The 22509-nt window shown below is 53.2% G+C and overlaps 1 protein-coding gene across 1 annotated transcript in view; it reads left to right on the top strand.

Moving 5' to 3' along the window:
• The window catches only part of SEMA4B (semaphorin 4B), a 34420-nt gene extending 11916 nt beyond the window's left edge, over positions 1–22504 (top strand). The window contains exons 3-15 of the mRNA XM_072950775.1: positions 13290–13453; positions 13623–13685; positions 15185–15283; positions 15913–16024; positions 16296–16409; positions 16549–16700; positions 17511–17692; positions 17835–17985; positions 19017–19227; positions 19318–19433; positions 19649–19815; positions 21016–21101; positions 21357–22504. Coding sequence (XP_072806876.1) covers positions 13290–13453; positions 13623–13685; positions 15185–15283; positions 15913–16024; positions 16296–16409; positions 16549–16700; positions 17511–17692; positions 17835–17985; positions 19017–19227; positions 19318–19433; positions 19649–19815; positions 21016–21101; positions 21357–22099 — 2360 coding nt within the window. The 3' untranslated portion in view covers positions 22100–22504. The remainder of the gene's footprint in view (positions 1–13289; positions 13454–13622; positions 13686–15184; positions 15284–15912; positions 16025–16295; positions 16410–16548; positions 16701–17510; positions 17693–17834; positions 17986–19016; positions 19228–19317; positions 19434–19648; positions 19816–21015; positions 21102–21356) is intronic.
• The last annotated feature ends 5 nt before the right edge of the window (positions 22505–22509 follow it).

Raw genomic sequence — 22509 nt, forward strand, 5'->3', positions numbered from 1 at the left:
ATCTGCTTCTGTGGCCCCCTCCTTTCCAGCCCTCCAGTGTTCCCTCTCCTTACCCCCCCCCCTTTCATCTGGTTGCTTTTCTAACTCTTTGAAATTAGAGGGACCTAGACTCCAATCCCGTTTCTACTACTCGGTAAGTGAGTCCCTTCTTCCTGTGTCCCAGTTTGCTCATCAGTGAAATAGGGATTGTCATAGGTACTTTGGAAGGCTATCTTGGAGACTTCATGAAACTGAGTGTATTACTAGGCAACGTATATTGATGTCCAATAGATGTTTCTCCAAGCCTTTAACTTCTTGGTTGTCACATTGTATGAGTTAGAATAAAAGATGTGTACGTTGGAGGTTACAGACTAAAACTATACCAGACTTCGTTCTCTTTACAGTATCCCCATCTCTAAAGGCATTCCATTTACAAAAGGAAAGAGTAGCAGAATCAGCACTTAAATTAAGTCAGGGTCACTAGGGAAACCCAATCTGAAACATTGCAGGATAGTACTGAGAATATGGCCTGGGTTCAAATCCTGCCTCAGCCACTAGGTAACCATGTGACCTTGAGCAAGCTACTTAACCTCTCTGGGCCTTGATTTCCTCATCTGAAAATTGGGATAATAATAGCACCCACCTCGAAGTTGTGAGGATTAAATCAGTCTATGTTTGGAAAGTCCTTAAGACAGGGCTTGGTACGTAGAAACCACTCCGTTAAGTGTTAACTATCATTATTGCTACATGTTAAGCATAGGCTTCATTCTGGCACATCCTGCACAGAGCTGGGTGACTCTGCCTGGGGTGGGGGCAGTGCTGATATGTTAGTTTGACGACAGCCCCTTGGGTGCTCCAGCTGGGTAAGTGAGGATAACAGGTGTATCCGGACCCAGGCCTGCTGCTGCCTTGTTGTTTTTTCTGTTGTGGCCATAACTCCCTTTGCCCTTAGACCCTCTCAGCTTTGTGAGATGGTGCAAATACTCTGATGGACTCTGCTTCTGGCCCTGGAAAAGCTGGGCTGGCTCACATGGAGGGCCATGTCAAATGTAACAGGTATTGTGTCCAATGCTGGAGCTGGCTGGGGACCTCTTGGAGTGGGAGGACCAAAAGGCTGAGTGGAGGAGCGGTGAAGAGGAAGTGAGAGGACCTGCTTCCTGAGAGCAGGTGGAACACTTGGTCGTTACGACCCACATGGCTCCATGACCTGGCCCACTTCCAGAAGTTCAGGACTGTGGCCAGACTATGGTAGGCTTCTGCCATACACCAACACCCCCTGTACACATCACTTGGTGCTATGGTCTGGTTGTCTGTACCCCCCAAAATTCATATGCTAAGACATTCATGCTCACTGTTAGGACTGCACAGATGGCATGCGTTTTGTGCCCTGCACAGAGGCACCCAGCTGAGAGGTGGAAAGGGCCCGAAATGCAGTGCAGACTCTGCTTTCCAAGCTGTGCATCCTAGAGAAAAAGACCTTCCACTATGTTCTTGAGGCTGGGTCTCCCCAGAGGAGACCTCTTTCTAGTTCCACCAGAGCCCTGGAATTGTTTAGCAGCATCCCAGCACCTAGACTCGTGAGCACATATTCACACTTTGCTGAGTCACACTGCACTGCACACAGAGTGTGCAGCTGGCCTCACTGGCCTCCCTGGGCTTCCTCTGGGCCCTCTATCCCTGCTGCCCCATCCCATCTAAATGCAGGTCCTCCCAGCTGGCTGGGAGCCCCAGAGGGGAATGCCCTGGTGACTGAACAGGCGCACCCTCCAAGTGTGGCCTGAGGCGGTTTCCTGCCTCATCCCCAGGGGCTCATTAGATGTTCCTGGCAGTGTGCCCACCCTGGGCAGGCCCATGTTGACCATGGGACGCTGGGCTTGAGGCCCCAGGCCCCTCCCTCACAGAACAGGGACAGAGGCATGGAACAGAACATGCCCCCCTTTCCTGCCACCTGCCCTCCTGTACTGAATTCCCACCCAAGCTCCGCAAGGGCCTGGAAGTCTAGGGGGAATGGACTGTGTCTGTGGTTTAAAACAGAATCCCTGGAAGTAGAGCATTTAGTTTGCATCTGAGATTCTTCCTATGGAACCCTCATTACTGTTGATCAGCTACAGGTTCCTGGGGCCATCAGGAGGAGGTTCCCTGCTTGTGGTCTTACCTAGTGGCAAGGAGGAAGAGGACTGGGGGTTCCAGGGTCATCTAGGCAAGCAGAGGCCTTCAGAGGAAGTTTCTAGTCTCTGTGAAAGGAACACTTCATAGAAGGCTGTAGGATTTTGGTCCTGTTGCATTGGAGACTGTGCGGTCTGGAGTTTCAGGACTGAAGGCTTTGCAGTAGTCAAGAGTAGGAGAGATGCTGAGTGGAAAAAATGGCCTCGGGTGTGCACAATGCGCGGCCCAGTGTTTTCCAGCCTGGCCACGTGGGAAGAAACAAAACACACCTGTTCCTGGGCTCATGAAAGTCATATTGAGTCCCCTTATTTGGGCAATTAAAAGCAGTTATCAATTTATCCCTGCCGTTGAACTGCCTGGCTGGAAAGCTCTGGACACAGTGTTTCCAAACTAGAGTGGATATAAATCCATAGGCCTGCAAACTGCAACCAACAAAACCTCACTGAGCAGAGAGGACAGGGCATTGGCCTGAGTCAGCTGCTTGTCCTCTGACCCTGCGTGGGCACCCAGGGTCCTGGCTGCCCTGAGAAGCCCCGTGCAGGCCTCTTGCTAAGTCTTCTGCTGCCTGGCTGTTGGCCTCCCTCCTTAATGTGGCCTCAGCATGACATGCACTTTTGTCTTCAGCTCTGTCCCATGGGCTGGCATCTTCATAGCCGGGGTGGAAAAAGCTGTAACTGTGGGTGCTAATAGTTGGCTAACTGCACAACCTGGGGCACGTGCCCACCTCCTCCAAGCCTGTTTTCATATTGGCAAGATGGGAATAATAGCAGGACCCATCTCTCAGGATTCTGGGAAGATTACATGAAATAATGTATGTAAAGTGTTTGGCACAGTGCCTGGCACGTGCTCCAGCCCCAGTAAAAGGTAGCGGTTTCTGTTCTCTGTGGTGGAAATTCCCTGCCCGCCTTGCTGGGTGAGGTTATTTGCATCAATTTGGTAGACACTGTCTGAGTGCTGGTTGTATGCAGGCTCTCTGCTAGGTGCCAGGAGCTTCAGGCCAGGGAATGAAGTGGTGTGCAGACCCTGCCCCCTTCCCCGGTGTGGAAGACCAAGCAAGACCCCTGGGGCTGATTGGAGACCATCCCCAGGGGTCCTGCTTGATTTACTCCACTTTTCAAGTGCTCCTTGGTCAGCCCTTTCAGAGCCCTCTTCTGCCCCAAGAACCTCCTCTGCCTGAGGCTGGACGCACCTCTCCCTCTCCCTGCCCCTTGCTGGTTTCACTCTGCCCTCTGCATAACCCACATTTGGCTTGATGTGGAAATGCCTGTGTGTCAGCCCAGCAAAGCTCTGAGCTTGCACAACTTTTGGGGCACATCTGGATACATCTGCACGTTCATCGCCCAGACAAGGGAGTTGGAGAGGATGGCTCCAGGCATGGAGAAGAGGCTGGGCTCAGGTCATGTCAGTCGCTCCTTCCCCCCCTCAAATCCTTGGGTGCTAGGATCAGAGGAGAGGCCTCTGATGTGCCCACACTGGGGGGGCAAATGGAAAGAGGAGCATGAGATTCTCACCTTCTCAGCCTGCCTGCCCTCAGGAGCTCCCACTGCTGTTTCCTCGCCAGCACTCCTCCCGTCCTCCTTGCATTCTCACCTCCCTGTCCTGGCAGTGCGCCCGAGTCCAGGACGGAGAGTGGTTTCCACAGAAGAAGCTGTCTTAGGACAGATACCTGGGGACTCTTAGGGCCCCACTCCATCTCCCGCCATTCTCCGCTCCTAGTCACTCATTAGCCACCATTCCTGTGTGACCGTCTCCACTGTGGGGCAGGAGCCAGCCCTTAGGTGGCACAGCTGACGTCCTTATGTTTGGGTTCCACCATTTAGCACCTAGAGGAAGGTAGAAGGTGCAGTAACAGGTACAGGGCTACTGTGGGCAGCAGGCTTTTAGTTGTCTTGTTTCCACGTTCATGATAGATGGAATTATCCCCATTTTACAGATAAGATAGCTGAGGTTCAGAGAGGAGAAGCATTTTGTCCACGTCATACAGTTCTGCCTTGAAAGCCTGTGACCCGACCTGTTCGCCATGGGACCTCTCTGGCCTATGCTCCTGGGTCCATCTGTGAAGCCCATCATGGCAGCTTAGTGGGGATGAGGGAGGCGGGGGGCCTGTGGTGAAGGGGTTTCAGTGAGGCTATTAGACAGATGGTTCTCATTTTATCTTAACTCTAAAGAGCAGCCAAGTGAACCAATACACTGCCTCATTTTTGGCCTTCCCTTGCCCATCTTCTGAGAGAGATGTTAACAGGAAGAGGGGAGAAGACCACCCAGGACAGAGCACCCACTGTGTGCTGAGCACTGCTCTTGAGTGTGGGGCTGGTATTGTTCTATCTCATACAGATGAGGGAACTGAGGCTCAGAGAAGCTAACTCAAAGGGTCAGGGTCATGCAACAAGAAGGCTGGGGACTAAGCCTTGGGCCACAAGTTCTCTGCCTCAAGAATCACATTCTTTCCATCAGAACATCTGCCTTCTGCTTCACCTGTGAAATGTTCAAAAGCAGTGAAATGACCCAGCTTGGCCCATGAATAGTTGATAGGTTATATATTTCCATCTGGTGAAGAAATCTATTGAGGTCACCCCTTGGATGGGACAGGGGGTCCAGCTGAGGCCCCCGATGGTACAGCCGTGATTGGAAATAGGGCAGACATTGCAGACTTGGCTGGGAACACAGCACACTGGAGACTTGGGCAGACATCTCAGACAGACGTTCACAAACGAGGGGAGCGATGGTGCAGAGCCAGCAAGGAGATATATTTTGTTTGGCCTCCAAGTATTTTAGAAAAACTTTAATTCATTGTCAATATTTAAAACTCTGGAAATTTTCTATGAAAATCCAGGTTTCCAGTTCTTCTGAAGGTCTGGTGAGGCTCTCATTCCACTGAGTCTGGGATGAAGCAGCAGCTACCCCTTGAGAGGAGCTCCTGCCATAGGTGGCTGCACCCCCACCTGCCCTTGTCCCCCTTCCCTGCACAACTGGGCTTCTGAGGTGTCTGGAGGCTGGGTATTTACTCAGAGCAAGGATGAGGAGAGGGAAGGCAGCAGGAGGGGTGGAGGGGGCGGATGTGGGGAGGGCCAGTCCTGATGGGTGGTGACCCCCTAACCTGGGAGCTTGTCGTTTCCACATGCTGCATTTATTCCGTCTTCCCAGCAACCCTGCAGGGGTCCCTCCCAGGACCGGCAGGTCTTGTCCAGCTGGTCAGTGATAAAAGTCAGGACTCACACACAGGCCTTGTGACTCTTTTATCCGGTCCCTGTGGCCTCTCCTGTCTCCCTGCAGCACTTTGAGCTATCACACTTCCGTCTAGAACCTGGGATTCCTGGACTGAGCTTTGGGGAAGGGACAAGTGAGGGACAGTGCTTCTCAAACATACTCTTGGGAGCATGAGGCATCAGGACCTCCAGACTTGTCCCTTTGAATCTAGGGTCCCTCCCTGGACCAGAGCATCCTGAAATGGGAGTTGGGACTCTTACAGTCATTCATTCAGTCGACAAATGTTTATGAACAACTCTTGGAACTCACCTGGCCAGATGATACAAATGTGGGAAACAAATAAAACAGCATTGCGCCTCAAGGCGCCCTCAGCTTGGTGAGAAAGACAGGCACAGAAAGCCCTTCATCATCAAACAGTGTGGCCAGTGCCCCAGGAGAGGTGTGAGCAGGAAATGATGGGTGCACAGAGGAGGGGCCCTCGCCCCACTGGGGATTCAGGAAGGCTTCCTAGAGGAGTTGAAACTCAGCTGAGTCTCAAAGGATGAGTAGGAGTTAGTCAAAAGGAAGGGCATTCCAGGCAGGGGGACTGGCTGGGCAAAGACTAGGAAGGAGAAATAGGACCTTGGGTTACAATTCACTGACTTAAATGAGGGGAAGGAGGGAATGTAGGGCTGGCGTTAAGGGCTTGGACAGTGGATACAACTGAGGGTTTTTACAAAGGACAGTGACGGTTCCCAGAGAGCCCTCTGGCTGCAGCGTAGCAGCTGGGTGCAGGGCTCAGTTGAAAGGCAGCTGCAGTGGCCCAGGTGAGAGAGCATGATGGCCCCCGTCAGAACTGTGGTGGTGGGGATGGTGAGGGGAATATATTTGGAAAATACTGAGAAGAGAAACCTGGCAGGATTTGATCATGGGTTGGATGTCCATGGTGAGGGAGCGGGAAATCAAAAGTGTGACACCCAGGTTTCCTGCCCGGTGAGCGATGTCACACGGGGACACAAGATCCCAGGCCAAGGAGTGATCTGGAATCTGGGGAAGGGGGGTCAGTGGGGGAGGTGCCCATGGAGGGTCTCCTGCATAATGGGGTCAGGCGTGTTGGAGGAAGACCTGCAATGGATGAAGAGATTTAGGAGTTGCCAGCGTCCATGCCATTGAAGGGGATGGAAATGGATGTGTGGCCCAAGGACCAAGGGCTGACCCCAGGAAACAAGAACATTCAAGAGCAAAAGCCTGGAGAGCCTGAAGGTGACTAGTAACCTAGACTCCGGAGCTGGTGGCCCAGGTTCAAATCCCAGCTCCAACGTTCTTCCTAGCCAGGTAATCGAGGGCAAGTAATTTCACTTGTGCCTCAGTTCTCTCACCTGAAAAAAGCAGATGGTGCTACCTACCTCACAACAGCCTTGCCAGGATTACATGCACTAATCCGCTGAAAGTCTCAGTAAGCGCTACAGCACGTTAGCTCTTGGAGGCATGGAGGCCCAGGAGTGTGAGGGAGACATGAGGTGACCCTTGAGACCCATGTGGCAGACACCCAGAGGACAGGGGACCTCCGCATGCCCCGGAGGCCGTGTCCCCGGGCATCTGGGGTTTGGCAGCGAGGTGGTGCCTGGGCCTGGAGAGCCTGAGGCCGTATGAGGCCTGACTCCCAGTCAAGGAGTGAGTGGGAGTGAGGAATGGAGACGGCGCTGAGCGGCTCTTCTCTTCAGGAGTTTGGCTGAGAAGGAGGGGAGGGAGGCACATGAATTTCCAGGATAATTACTGAAGGGAAAAACTGCTCTCTGAGAGGCAGAAAAGTTGCTGATACAGGACTCAAGTTTATGGGGAGATGGAGGGAGGCAGTGGGAAGTTGAGGTTTGTGCCTGATGGCCCCAGTTTCCTCAGAAAAAGGAGGGCATCTGTGGGAGGAGGAAGGTAGACCCTAGGGTAGGAGCCTCAGGAAAGAGGGGTCCGTGGAGAACAACCAGCCCCTGAGCAGGGGGCTGGAGGAGCTGACCTTGGTCCTGGGTGGGGTGGGGGTGGGGGCATGGATGGGAGGGAGGTGCCTCTCCCAAGATGATCATAGCTCATGGCAGGTCCTGGGTTAGGACTCCGCTGGCCAGTTGGGCACAAGGCAAGTGTCTGTGAGGGGCTGGGGGCCACCCTTTGATTCTGGCCAGAGCACTTGGCCAGCCTGCTTGGGGCCATAGCAGTGGCCAGTTGGGAAGTGGGCTTTCCTGAGTGTGCCTGCCCAGGAATACAGGATGCTTCTAGGCTGGGTTCCCTTGATTTCTCCTCTTTCTTGGTTACCTCTGTCCATGGGGAGCACCTGTGCCACACAGGCCCCCTTCCCTGGCCAGGGACTCTGCCCTGGCACTGCTCTGGTGACGGCAGAGTTTGGCCCACCACTTCCGGCCCTACAGGCCGCCCTGCCCCGCACTTGGGCGGTGTGGAAGGAGGGCGGGCATGCAGGTCTGCCGCTGCTGTGCCCTAGTTTGCCGCTGAGTCAGCGCTCCTGTCCTGGAGGTGGTGCTCCTGCTGGTACAAGTGGGTCCAAGGGGCCCGTGTAACTCCCTGGGGAAGAGGTGCTCCAACACAGCCTCTTGGGAGGCTCTTGGGGACTTGTCCAGGGCCCAGACCCTCCTCTGGGGACTTTGCGATTCAGGCTGAGGGGTAACCAGCTGCCTATCCCCCCTTCCCCTGCCAGGGGTACCTTCCTGACTCTGACTCCCCAGAGAAGTTGTTTTCTGGCCTAATCCTGCTGGGGCCTGCGGAGGGCGGGATGTTAAGGCCAGGTCAGCGTCAGCTGTGGTGCCCCTGGGAAGCCACAGTGGAGAGAAAGGTGAGGTGGGGCTCTGAGTCACAGCCCTGCTCAGCTCTTGGCTGGCCTGGGTGTGGACTGCCCAGGGTGGGGATGGTGCTGAGCCCTGTTCCTGTCTCACCCCAGAGATCTCCAAGCATCCGGTGAGTCACAGGCCAGGGGAGAAACTCTAGATGAGGCTGGGGGCTGAGTTGTTCCCATATCACCTCCTGCTGAGATCCCAGGCCCTGAGGGTGTGGGAATGGGGCCCTGCAGGGGGCTCTGACAGGCCCAGCCCATGTGCCCTTTCCGAGGAGGCTAGTGGCCCAGACAGCCCTAGGCCAGCCCCCATCCTACTTTCTTGGTGCTCTGGAGGAGCCACCAGCTCAGGCCTGCCCAAGCTGGATGGGAAGGTTTCATCCCGCCTGGGAAAACCAGCCACAGCTTCTCGCAGCCCAGCTTTCTTCGCACTGAACTAACCCACTGCATAGAGGATATGGAGCATGTCTGAGAGGCACAGGCAGTCCAAGAGACCACACAAGACACACTCCCTTTGCCACACAGAGCAGGGTAAATGCCAAGACTGACCCTGAGGTGTGCCAGCACTCACAGGGAGCCGAGAGCACAAACACTGCCCCCCCCCAGGTAACCTCTACACAGATAGCACCCCAGAGCAAACACACAAGCACAGGCAAGCCCTGCAGTAGGGCGTACACACACACACACACACACACACACACACACACACACACACACACACACACACACACACACACACACACACACACACACACACAGGGCAAGCTCAGACAGGACCCACAGAGACATCTAAGCAGTGACTCTGGAGGTGACCCTAGGCACCTGGGCACTCAGGTGGGATCACCACTCAGAACACTGCGGAGCCGGGACCAGCTCACACACACGAGATGTGCCTGAGACACTAGCCCGTGTCTGAGCTGATGCCCTCTCTTTGGCTGTGAGACCCTTGTGACTTGGTGCAGGCCTAGGTTAGAATCGCCCAGGAGGAGTTTTTTTAACCATGAGGACCAGGGAGGCCCAGCTCCCAAGCAGCCCTGCTCCTCTGGCAGCTCTTGCTGGGCTGGATTTTCCTGCAGGGCTTTTGATTTTGTTTTTGATCCAGTTGAGTGTTGATCGTGTGCCAGACACCATGCCAACACCAGGACAACGTGTGCAAAGTTGAGTAAAGCACTCAGTAAATGTGGGTTATTATGTACATTGTTATTTACATATATAATCTCATTTCTTCTCATAACAACTCTATGAGGCGAGGTGCTATTATCCTCATTTTACAGATAAGGAAAGTGAGGCTCCAAGACGTTAAGTGGCTTGTCCTGGTGGCAGGTGGCTAGTAAGTGACAGAGGCAGGATTTGAACCGAGGTCTCTGATTCAAGTTGCGTCTTAATCTCTCTCTCACTGAGACTCCCATTTGGGAAGCCAGCCCCACTGACCAGCCCTGGTGAAGTCCACAGGGCAGAGGGGATCGTGGAGGGCTAGGCCTTCGGGACACCATGGCTTTGAGTGTGAGCGTTTCAGGGCAGAGGGACAAAGAGGGAGCAACCCCAGAATGGGAAAGCCTGGTGTTGGGGGCCCCTCGCCTGCTTCTCGCTGGTGTTTTCTGTCCTTTTGCCATTTCATTGACTGTACTCCCAGCGTGGCTGGAGGAGGTGTGGTGGGCTCTTGAGCAGTGGGCTTGTTTGGAGGGCTGGGCTAGACCAGGGCCTGGCAGCTGGTGCCCTGGCTGTCCCTCCAGCCTGCCTGTGCTCTGTCTGCATGACCCTTGGCCGGTCCCCCCCACCTCACCCCAGCCTGAGTGAGGCTGAGCTGCCACCTGGACTTCAGCTTATCTCTGACCTTTGGCATTTCTGTGTCAGACTCCAGGAGCAGCCTCCTGCCCAGACTTACAGGACCCACCTGGGTAGGAATTCACCTCCTCTGTAGGCAGACAAGCACTGGCAAATTTGAACCAGCCCTTGCTGTCAAGACACTGTGGAGGGCTACAAAAGACGAGGAGGGGCTGCTGTAGCTACCCTGGTCTCACTGGCTCCTCCCGTGCCTGCTGGGCATCTTCTTTTCATTATCCCTGGGATACGAATGAGGAGACTACAGCTTGGTGTGATGACATCTGCCCTACAAGGACCTGCCTACATGGTGCTTCTCAAAGTGTGCTCCTTGGGCCTCCTCCAGAATCAGCTGGGAGCTCATAGAATTGCACCTTCTCAGACACCATCTCAGGTCAGCAGCATCCGAGTCTCCAGGGGCAGGTCCTGAATCTGGAGTTTAGATCTTCTAGGTGCTTTTGCTGCATCCTGCAGTTTGCAGACCAAGGATCCAGAAAGCTTCCCACTACAGCTGCTTTTTTGCTGTGGGGCTTTGTATAAGTTGCTTAAGGTCTCTGAGCTTCTATTTCTTCATTTGTAACCTGGGGATAGCAGCAGTTCCTACCTCACAGGGCCATTGTGGGCACGCAGGGAATATCTACAACACATTTAGCACAGCACCTCCCTGGGGCAGGCTGGGTGCACTGTGGTGGTTAACAGGAGATGATTCTTCCCTGCAGAATGCAAAATGGTCAGGCTGCTTGTTCCAGAAGGCTGATCAGCTCAGTGGCACAAAGTAAAAGCAGCATAATTGGGCTCCAGTGTGTTGGGAAATTTTCTGGTTGAGAAAAGTGGAGAGTTAGTGCTGGAAACTTTCCTTGAGCCTCCCAGTGTGTAGAGTGCTGATAGGAAGTGGTAAGGAGTTGGGAATTTGAGGCAAAAGACCTTCAATCTTGTATGATTCTGGACTTCAGAGTTCAAAGAGAGGCCTTAACCTCTTCAGACCACAGCTGCCCTGTGTGGTTTCAGCAGCGGAGTTCAGACTCTGGATATTAGGCAGGACTTTGCCCTGTGAATTCCTAGTGCAGCCCCGGTTTTGACTCTGGTTCTACAGTGACAAGCCTCCTAACTGCAGATTCCCCTATAGATTCCTGCACTGGTACCTTGTGGTAGCACCTTCCCTCACCAGGAGACATGGTGAGGAACAGCCTTGGGAACGCCATCATTTCTGTTTGCTGGTGGGATGTCCCAGTGTGTTTGCTTGGAAGTCCTACCTAAGTGCTTCCTTCAGCATCAGTGGCTAGGAAAAAAGCTTAGCTTCCCCAGAAGGGCTGGTATGTGTTCTTCCTCTTGAATAATGAGGATAAGGTAACTTGATTTCCCTTTTCTCTTGGCCACTGGGAGGCTCACCATTAAATGCGGTGCCTATCTCCAATAGCTGTGTTGAGGACCTTATGACCTGCTTATGTGAATCTGTCCTTTGTTTCTGGTTTAGACATTTTCTTCAGATTTTTTTTTTCTGCTCCTGATTTTAGTGTTTATATTTTACCTTCTTTTCTTTGTATGTCCTTGCCCTTAGTGGAACCACACTGGGGGTATGTAAAAACACCCACCATGCAAACACACATGAGGCCGTATTCACAACTGCTTTGCTGGCATGTTGCACTTTTTGCTTCCTCAGCTTCATGAAACTATTTGTTTGCGTGGTTGTGATCCATCGGTCAGTTAGGAGATGCCTGGGGTTGAGCAGGGTGGCTGCTTTTTGCTTGTTTTTCTTTTCTTATCAGCTGCTTAGAATTTTTAAAATAATTTCTCTCCAAATCCTTTAGTCACTGAAAGCACAAATGGTACCCTGGTGGATAGATGTGTGCATTTCTTTTTATCTTCTTTCTCTCCTTCTAATTTATTTCTTTAACATTACGCAAGTATAACCTGTAGAATCCAAAAATGATAACAAGAGCAAAGGAAAAAAAATTACATATGATCCCACCAGGGATACCACTTTTCAACATTTTGTGATTCATCCTTCTGGATTTTTTTTTCTATTTTTATGTTTTTCCCACAAAAAATAGAATCTAACTATACATACTGTTTTATAATCTTAATTTTCATTTCATGGTAAATAATTAGTATCTTATTACATATTTTACAGCAATGAAAGATACTTAGAATTTATATTAAGGATACATGCTGTTAATTTTTTTTTAAGTGTACAATTTCTTATCATGAAAAGCAACAACTGCCTCAGTCTCCCCCAGGCCTGGGTGAAAGAGGCAGTGTTAATCATTCAGACTTACACGCTGGTTTCCTCCCCTTAAGTCAAATGCTTATTCCATGATTTCTTGGCTTATCTGACTTACTGGTTTGCTGCTGAGAACAATAAAGCTTTCCATCACTTTCATTACTCTTCCCCACTTCCTCCATACATTTTCTGCCACTCCATTTAGTCACTTCTGTGATTTAAAATAATATACCTAAGCCTCAGTTTCTTGTTCCACTAACATTGACAGTCCCTTATGGTCCTCGTTGCTCTCAGAGGAAGAGATGGAGACCACTTTTTCCTTAACTCCCCTCACCCGCAGCCTCACAGTGTCCGTCTGTTGTACATTCAAGCCTCTTAGGTCAAGGTTGGTAGTATTTACATTCTGTTTAACCATGAATCTTCCATGAGTGACTGTGAGGTGGTGCCAGGGGTTGAAGAGCAGTGCCCCGATGTTTACATTCCTCTGCCAATGGAGATCGTGTTCTCTGCAACCCACGGCGGTGGGCTGTGCTTACAAGACCTTCTCTTGGGTCTAATGCCACTCAAAGGAGAGTGTCAAATACACTTTCTTTGCTTATATTCTGTTAGGTGCTCAGAATCCATCACTTTATATTTTTGTTCACTTCATATTTTGACCATGCCTTTCTTATATAACTTTGTTTGCCTGTTTTTCTGGAATTTCTAATGCAACATCATTTTACCAGATGCATAGTATTCCAGCAAATAAAGTATTCAGATTTGTTTTCACCCAGTGCCCTGTGGATGGACATTTGGGTGGTTTCAATTTGTCATGAATATGTGTGGTGCTATAATTAATGTTCTTTTACATTCATCATTGTGTGTTTGTTTCTTACGTAATATTTGAGATTTGAGATAATATTTTATTATTATATTTGAGAGTCCGGGAATGCTGCTCCCCTTTAACTCCCCTTGTCCCCAGCCCCTTGCCACCCACTGCCTTGTTGATCTGCTTCAGTAAGATTGGCCCATTCTAGAAGTTGGTATAAGAGAGTTCTCGTGAGAGGGATGGCCCCCAGGTAATGTCCATCTTCCTCTCTCCAGGCTCCGAAAAGCGACCATTTCTCAGATTTGAAGCTGAAAACATCTCCAACTACACAGCCCTTCTGCTGAGCAGGGATGGCAGGACTGTGTACGTGGGTGCCCGTGAGGCCCTCTTTGCTCTCAACAGCAGCGTCAGCTTCCTGCCAGGCGGGGGGTACCAGGAGGTGAGATGCTGCCAGGGCTGACTAGGCTGGGCAGAGGAAGGCAGTTGGGAAGATGGACAGGAAAATGGACCTTCTGGGTCCAAGGATGATGCAAGCGGGAGGAGGAAGGAAAAGAGAGGCATATTCTTCATTCCCATTTGCACTTTCCTTCCCCTTTCTCATTCCCCAGCTGCTGTGGAGCGCTGATGCCGAGAGGAAACAGCAGTGCAGCTTCAAGGGCAAGGACCCACAGGTGAGCTGGCCCCTGGGGGCTGAAGGAGGGAGGAAGGCAGGAAGGGGGGAGCAGATGCAGCCAGCTACGGTGGAAAGGGCGTAGGCTTCTGAGAGGGCCAGACCTGGGGTTGAATCTCAGCCCTGCATTTAATATCTCTGTGACCTTGGACAAGTAGATTTGCCTGTCTAAGCCTTATTTTACTTAGGATTCAATGAGCTAATAGGTATAAAGTACCTGGTACATAATAAGTGCCCAGATAAACGTTGGCTTCCAGGATGAGCAGTGACTGGGTTGGCGTGGGAGTCTGTCCCTCTGAAGATGGTGCCTGACGTGGCAGGTCTGACAAAGTCGGGTTTGGTTTTGGCCAGACCACTGGGTGGGGGCTGGACCAGCCTGGGGTTCTTCTGGAGGACTCCCCACCATTCCCAGAGGCTTGCTGGTCCTGAGTGCAGGATGGGGAGGCGAAGTTGAGGGCAGAAGAGCACTGGTCTTGGAGTCAAGACACAGGTTCAAGTCCTGATTTCTTTTATTCAATAAAAATGTATTAAGCACCTGCTCTGTGCCCGGGTGCTTTTAGACACTGGATATATCATTGTGAACAAGAAGAAATCAGTCTGTTTGAAAAGTGGTCACATTACACTTCATTAAAAAAGTGACATTTGAGCCAAGATCAGAAGGAGGTGAGGGAATTGACCTGGAGAAGAAATAAGACTGTGGATCTTACTCGGAGTAAGGTATTTGGGGAACCACTGGCGGCTGAGCAGAGGAGTGACATGGTCTGACGTGCGTTTTTAAAGGGTCACTCTGGCCGCCATGGTGGAGAGCAGCCTCCATAGAGCGAGGACAGAGGGAGAGAGACCAGGGAGGGGCGAGAGGCCATGGTGGCTTGGACCAGGGTGTTCCAATAAAGGGAGTGAGAAATGCTCAGGTCCCAGGTGTATTTTGAAGATGAGGCTACCAGAATTTCCTGATGGAAAAACGAGGGGTGTGAGAGAGGAGGAGTTGAGGCTGGCTGTACGGTTTGGGGTCAGGAACTGAGAAGACAGAGTTGCCGTTAGTGAAAGGGGAAAGATCTCGGAGGAGAGAGTTTTGGGGGAACTATCAGAAGTTGGGTAGGAGATGCCTGTTGGGCCCTCTCAGAGGCAATCTGCGAGTCTGGGGTTCAGGGTTCAGGTTTCAGGGCTGTGTGTTTCCTCCTCCTCTGGGCTGTAGCTTCCTTACCAGGTGGGGCCAAGACATCTCAAAAGGGAGGGATTCTGTGCCTTCACCCCAGACTGAAAAGTTTTCCAAACAGAACTAGCTGAGCCCTGAGCTCCCCCTCCTGCACACATTTTTCCTGGTCCTCCATCTACACTGCCCTACGAGACTCCTGGATTCTCTTTTACTCTGGATTTTGAGTGCCAAGAGGCAGAGGCCTCACCACCACCCACCCCCACCCCAATCTGGCCTTGGTGGGAAGGACTCGGTGGTGCCCCCTGGTGGCTTGTTTGGGCCTGACACCCTCCTCCCTCCTCCAGCGGGACTGTCAAAACTACATCAAGATCCTCCTGCCTCTCAACAGCAGCCACCTGTTCGTCTGTGGCACAGCTGCCTTCAGCCCTGCATGCACCTACATTGTGAGTGCCCCCTCCTCACTCTGGGCTTGCCTGAGAACTACCCCTCCTTCTGCCCCTAGCACCGACCCCTGTTGAAGAGCAGGGCCCAGCAGCAGCTTCTTGGCAGCAGTGGGCCCTGAGAGCCCGGATGGCCGAATTGCCCTGTAGGGGATGGGGATGGGATTACTAGCGCACAAAGATTCTGGTGCACCCACAGTCTCGCCTGCTTGCTTCTTCCAGCTCTCTCCCCTGCTCTCGCTCAGTCACACCTGCCCACCTTGTCCACCCTCCTCAACTCACGCACACCTTTGCATTTCTGCCCTATGCACACCTTCACAGAGGATGGCGTTATGAGGGTGTGGTTTGGAGCACCAGCTTTGGAGTCAGACGTACCTGGGTTTGAATCATGTCGCTGCTCTTCCCTGGCTCACATCTCCTTTCTAAGCCTCCTCTCTTCTCTGCCAAGTGGGGCAATAGTGTCCACCACATAGGGTCACTGCAAGATGGGGCTGGCACCATGCCCTGGGTGCTGGGATGAGGAGGATGGCCTATCAGACACCTCCCTTCTCTCTGGCACACCCCACTCCTTTCCCACCGAGCCCACTCACTCCCTGACATGCCCCTGAGCTCTGCCGTCTGCTCCCCTGCAGAACATGGAGAACTTCACTCTGGCCCGGGACAAGGTGGGGAATGTCCTCCTTGAAGATGGCAAGGGCCGTTGTCCTTTTGACCCCAATTTCAAGTCCACGGCCCTGGTGGTTGGTGAGTGTTGGAGTCAGGGAACAGGGGGCTCACTGAGGCTCCATGTGGCGGGGGGCAGGGAGGGCTCTGGGTCTGAGCTGGTTGGTCCACACCAGGCTGATTCCCGGGGGGGGGGCAGTGACCCTGGGCTGCCTTTGGATGGGCTTTTCTTAGTTCCTACTCCCTCCTCTGTCCATCTTGAGCAAGATGCGGAGCATTCGGGTCACTCCAGGCCCTGAGCGGGAAGGGGCCGTGCCGAGGGCCCATTCCCATGGGAATGTTCTCTTGGCAGATGGTGAGCTGTACACTGGAACAGTCAGCAGCTTCCAGGGGAATGACCCGGCCATCTCCCGGAGCCAAAGCCTCCGCCCCACCAAGACCGAGAACTCCCTCAACTGGCTACAAGGTGATGTCTTCCCACCACCCACCAGTGGGCAGTCACGGGAGCCCTCAGGAGGGGCCCTGTCTCCCCAGCAGGGCCTGAGAACAGAGTCTTGCCTATCTGGGATTCTTGGGCTGACTGTGCTCCCCACTGGCCCCCACAGACCCAGCGTTTGTGGCCTCAGCCTACATTCCCGAGAGCCTGGGCAGCTTGCAGGGGGACGACGACAAGATCTACTTCTTCTTCAGCGAGACTGGCCAGGAATTTGAGTTCTTTGAGAACACCATTGTGTCCCGCATCGCCCGCATCTGCAAGGTGAGGGGGGCGGGCCATCCCAGAGACCCTGCATGTGGCTTTCTCCTGTCCTTCACAAGGAACGGCCTGGCTACTGACTTTTCTCTCTCTCTTGTTATAATGTCTCCATTTGTTTTCTTCTTACTTAAAAAAATGTGAAAATACAGGAAAATACACACAAAAATCACTTACAAGATAAAGAGGCAGCACGATACTGTGATGAAGAGCATAGACTGGAGCCAGGCTGCCTGGGTGCAAACCCTGCAGGTCGTGTGATCGTGGGCAGTTAATTTCTTTACTGAGAAATTAGTTTCCTCCTCTGTTCAGTGGGAATCATAACAAAACTCCCTCAGGGTTGTTAGGATCTGTGGAAAGCTTCTAGGAACATGGTAAGCAATAACTAATTATTGATTGTTGGGGTTATAATCCCACCATCCCATCACAATAAGTGACCACTGTTAACATTTTAGAATGTTCCTTGCTAATCCTTTTGTTTTTGCATATGTATAAATACATATGTATTTATATTATTTAAAACCATTGACTCTTCAGTTCTTTAGCTTCCCTTTTTGCTCAGCAGTGAATCATTCATGGACAGACTCCCCTTCGTCCTTTCTCCTGGCATCCTGCAGTAAAGAAAGCACTCTGTTTACTTGGCCAGCCTCCTGGTGACAGGACCTGTATGCTGCAGCCTCAACCTTCTTAATTTGAAACGGAACTCAGGCCTCGCTTTGTGTCTGTCTCAGCCACCACTGGGGAGGGGCCAGTAAGGGACACCAAGCATCCCACTCTTGCTTGAGCCTAACCCCGACCTCTCTCTTCCTCTCCCAGGGCGACGAGGGGGGCGAGCGGGTCCTGCAGCAGCGCTGGACGTCCTTCCTGAAGGCCCAGCTCCTGTGCTTGCGGCCTGATGATGGCTTCCCGTTCAACGTGCTGCAAGACGTCTTCACACTGAGCCCCAGCCCCCAGGACTGGCGTGACACCCTCTTCTATGGGGTCTTCACATCCCAGTGGTAGGGCCCCCAGGACCCAGCTGGGAAGGGGTGGGGGGACAAGGGGTGGCTGGGATTGGGGCCCAGGAGCCAGCCTCTGGGCCCTGCTGGCCTCATTGTGAGCCCCAGGGCTACTGGGCTAATCCAGCCACTTCCTTTATAGGCACAGGGGGACCACAGAGGGCTCTGCTGTCTGTGTCTTCACCATGAGGGACGTGCAGAGGGCCTTCAATGGCCTCTACAAGGAGGTGAACCGTGAGACGCAGCAGTGGTACACCGTGACGCACCCCGTGCCCTCGCCCCGGCCGGGCGCGGTGAGTGCTGCTCCCTGCACCAGGGCAGGGTGCTGGGAGGATGGGTCTCCACACCATGCTGGGGTCACTTGCTTTCTCTGAGCCACTTTCTCATCTTGAAAGTGGGGACAACGCCCAGGCCTGCTTGTCTTTCTGGGTTCGATGTAACCACGAATGTTGAAATGAATTCAGAGCTCCCTTCAGGGTACTGACTGCACATGCCTCTCGCCACCCCACTGCTGTGAGCTCCTTATTTAGTTATTAAGTGACTGAATGGCAGGCTGTGGGGAAATAGTCCTTTCTTCTTTCCTTCCAGTCCAGTGGGCTTCTCACCAAGCAGCCCTTGAGATAAGGATGAGTGCCTGCAGTTCTATGGGAGGTGATCCCAGGAAGCAGCAGGAGGAAACAGGGAAGGGGAGGAGGGGGCAGAGCTAATACCACTGTGCGCACCTGGAGCTCAGTCCCTGGGGCCCTGAGAGGCTTCGTGGAGCATATCTCAGCGTTGTCCCACTGGGGTGTTTATCACCAACGCCTGTGACTTGGCGGTCGAGGGTCACTGCGGGGTATCAATTCTTGGGGCTTTTACAGAGAATGCCCTCAGGCAGAGAGAGTCAGGAAACTCCCGGCAGTATGGGAACTAACTGCAGGCGCCCTCATGCCCCTACGCTAGGAAGCCTTGGTCAGCCTGGGCTTCCTGAGAGCGCTGGAGAGAGGAAGCTACAGGAGCAGGAAGTGTGGTCACGCTTCTTGAGGCCTGGGGCTGGGGGATGGGGGGAGTGGACAGGAAGGAGGGGTGGTGGGTGGGCAGAGAGGGGAACCCTGGCAGCTGGGGTCCTTGGGTGCCCCATACCCTTGGTTTTGCTCCTGGGCCTCCAGACCAGCACATCGGCTCCACAGAACTGCGAGTGCTGTGCCATGGCTCCTGGGTGGGGCAGATACCCCTGCTGTCCACTGGAGAGGCAGGGCTGGCAGTGCTAGCAGGATCTGCAGGACCCCCATCCTGCTGGCTGCCCTGAGTGCCACTCACCTCAAGCTACCACCTTCTCCTTCAGTGCATCACCAACAGTGCCCGGGAAAGGAAGATCAACTCGTCCCTGCAACTCCCCGACCGGGTGCTGAACTTCCTCAAGGACCACTTCCTGATGGATGGGCAGGTCCGCAGCCACCTGCTGCTCCTGCAGCCCCGGGCCCGCTACCAGCGTGTGGCGGTCCATCGCATCCCTGGCCTGCACCGCACTTACGACGTCCTCTTCCTGGGCACCAGTGAGTGCCCACAGTGGGGCGGGCTTGGAGTCACGGGGGCCTGGCTGTCGGGACGTGGGGAGCAGGGCCTGAGTGCTGTCCGTGTTGCAGGTGATGGCTGGCTGCACAAGGCAGTGAGCGTGGGCTCTGGAGTGCACATCATCGAGGAGCTGCAGATCTTCTTACCAGGACAGCCTGTGCAGAACCTGCTCCTGGACACTGACAGGGTGAGCAGGCAAAGGAAGAATCCAGGTGGAGTGCCCCACTGCCCCAGCAAGATGGAGAGATCCAGGCTTATGGCATAAGCTATCAGCACGTGGGGGCCCAGAGCACGAGAGGAGGCCCCTTGGGGGGTGGCTTTGGTGGGCACTTGAGCCGGATGTGACTCTGGGTGGTGGCCCTGGCTGCCTGTGCCTGCCTCTCATCCCCCGTGTCTGTGCAGGGACTGCTGTATGCTGCCTCACACTCTGGCATGGTCCAGGTGCCCATGGCCAACTGCAGCCTGTACCAGAGCTGTGGGGACTGTCTGCTCGCCCGGGACCCCTACTGCGCTTGGAGCGGCTCCCACTGCAGGCACATCAGCCTCTACCAGCCTGAGGTGGCCTCCAGGTGAGAGCTCCTGAAGGCTCCTCCCACTTGCCCATCCTTATGCACCAGGCTTCCAAGTGCCTTCCCCAGGCCCTCTGTAGAATCACCACAGCCTCATTTGTGTCCACGGTCTTGGTGTAACTATCAGTCAGCTTCCCTTCTGACTCTCAAAAGTGTTGTAGTTCAGATTATGTTTGCCTTACCCATCTGTAAAGCAGAGACAAGGTTTGGTAAATTATGAAATGTTACAGTTATGAAAAGCCTTGCAGGAGAATGTGGATTGTCATGTGAATGAGGTTAAGTAACAAAAAGTAAGGGCTGTGTAACAGTCCGTTAACAAACCCATTAAAAATTACTTTCAGAATCACTTATTTAGATTTAAAATATAGATATCTTAGAAAACAGAAATAAGCACAAAGAAAATAAAAACTACCCTAATCTACCACCTACAGAGACTCACAGTGAGATTTTGATACACATCCTCCTAGATTTTTCCATGTATGTGTAAAATAAACAAAAATAAAAATGGGATCTGTCTCATTTGTAGTGTCCATGTTTCACTTGGAGATTCCAGTTCCAGTTTTATATTTCAAAAAACCAGTATGAGTACACATATGTACACCTGAAGCGACACACCAAAAAATGCTACCTGCCATTATCACTGCATGGTGGATTGTGATTTTTGTAATGTTGTTAGCCTTTCTGCTTGGTTGAGTTTTTCAGATTTCCTGAAAAACAAATCAGTGTATGTGCATTGCTTTAAAAGAGACAGACAGGGGAGGGTATAACTCAACTGGTAGAGCACATGCTTAGCATATACAAGGTCCCCAGTACCTCCTCTAAAAATAAATAAATAAGTAAACCTAATTACCTCCCCCCAAAAAGTAAAACTAAAAAAATTTTAAGAGATATATACATTCATGCAGCTCCAGCTGTCCTTCCAGACTTTTTTTTAAGGGCTCATACTGCTTTTATAAGTCAGGAAAATATTACAGTAACTTTTATTTGAATTAAGTACTGTGTGGATGGAGTATGCTAGCTCAACCCAGCGAGGTGGGGAAGTCATTTGCCTTTCACCTCTGCTTTGGACCTGGTGGTCCCTGAGCCTTTCCCCAGGCCCGTGTCTGCAGGGCCGTGTGAGGGCCTCCACTGTACTGAGGGTGGGGAAATGCAGGCTCATGGCGGGTTCCTGGCCTATCCTAGACTCTCTTTGGTTCTCAGGCCATGGATCCAGGACATTGAGGGGGCCAATGCTAGGGACCTCTGCAACACTTCCTCCTCCAAGGGCCGATCTTCTGTAACAACAGGTAAGGTGTCCCATCTAAGGGTAGAGGAGAGGCGGGGCCAAGTCTGCCTAGAGGGCTCCTGCAGGCAGTGATGGGTATAAATGCCTTTCCTCACTTCCTCATCCTTCCAGCCCTACAAGCAGGGCCCTGGCAAGTGAGACCCACAGTCCTCAAAGTCCCAGTGTTGCCGTCAAGAGTACAAGGAGCTGGGTGAGCCTGGGGATGCTGTGGACACCAGCCCTGCTTTACCCTGTACTGTCCCTCTTCTGCCGGCAGGTGAGAAGCCATGCAAGCAAGTCCAGTTCCAGCCCAACACGGTGAACACCTTGGCCTGCCCCCTCCTCTCCAACCTGGCAACCCGGCTCTGGCTGCACAATGGAGCCCCAGTCAATGCCTCGGCCTCCTGCCGCGTGCTGTCCACTGGGGACCTACTGCTGGTGGGCAGCCAGCAGGAGCTGGGGGTGTTCCAGTGCTGGTCACTGGAGGAGGGCTTCCGGCAGCTGGAGGTCAGCTACTGCCCAAAGGTAGTGGAAGAAGTGGTGGCGGACCGAGCAGACCAGAGCGGCAGTGTGCCTGTCATCATCAACACATCCCGAGTGAGCGCACCGGCCGGTGGCAGGGCCAGCTGGGGTGTGGACAAGTCCTACTGGACCGAGTTCCTGGTGATGTGCGCGCTGTTTGTGTTTGCCATGGTGCTCCTCATTTTATTCTTCCTCTACCGGCACCGGGGCGGCATGAAAGTCTTCCTGAAGCAGGGGGAGTGTGCCAGCGTGCACCCCAAGACCCGGCCTGTGGTGCTGCCACCTGAGACCCGGCCGCTCAATGGCGTGGGCCCCCCTAGCACCCACCTCGACCACCGAGGCTACCAGGCCCTGTCAGACAGCTCCCCAGGGCCCCGGGTCTTTACAGAGTCAGAGAAGAGGCCGCTCAGCATCCAGGACAGCTTCGTGGAGGTGTCCCCAGTGTGTCCCCGGCCCCGGGTCCGCCTGGGGTCTGAGATCCGGGACTCCGTGGTATGAGAGCAGACTTCCAGAGGCGGCCACCCTCTGGGGGCCGGGAAAGGTTAGAGGAGTTCGCTGGACCTCTGCTCCTCATGGACCACCACCGTGGGGCCCAGCCCCTGGGAATGATGGAGCCAGCCGGCCTGCTGCCAAGTAGCGAGGCCCCCTCCGTGCCAGACGGCCATGGCCCCACAGGTCCTGGCTGAAGATGGGGGCCTGCCCAGGTGGGCAGAACAGTGCTCCTTATGTAAACTGAGCCCTTCGTTTAAAAACAGTTGAAAATGTGAAACAAGAGTGAGAAGAGTGAGAGACAACACAGGAGTGCCACGCACACAGCCAACCCAGTTCGCAGCCTCCCAGCCTCGTGGGGGCCTTGGGCTCACCCAAAGTGGTTGCTGGAGACACCAACTGGCCTCTTCTACCTTCAG

The sequence above is a fragment of the Vicugna pacos genome, chromosome 27, assembly GCF_048564905.1.
Source record: "Vicugna pacos chromosome 27, VicPac4, whole genome shotgun sequence".
Classification (NCBI taxonomy): Eukaryota; Metazoa; Chordata; class Mammalia; order Artiodactyla; family Camelidae; genus Vicugna; species Vicugna pacos.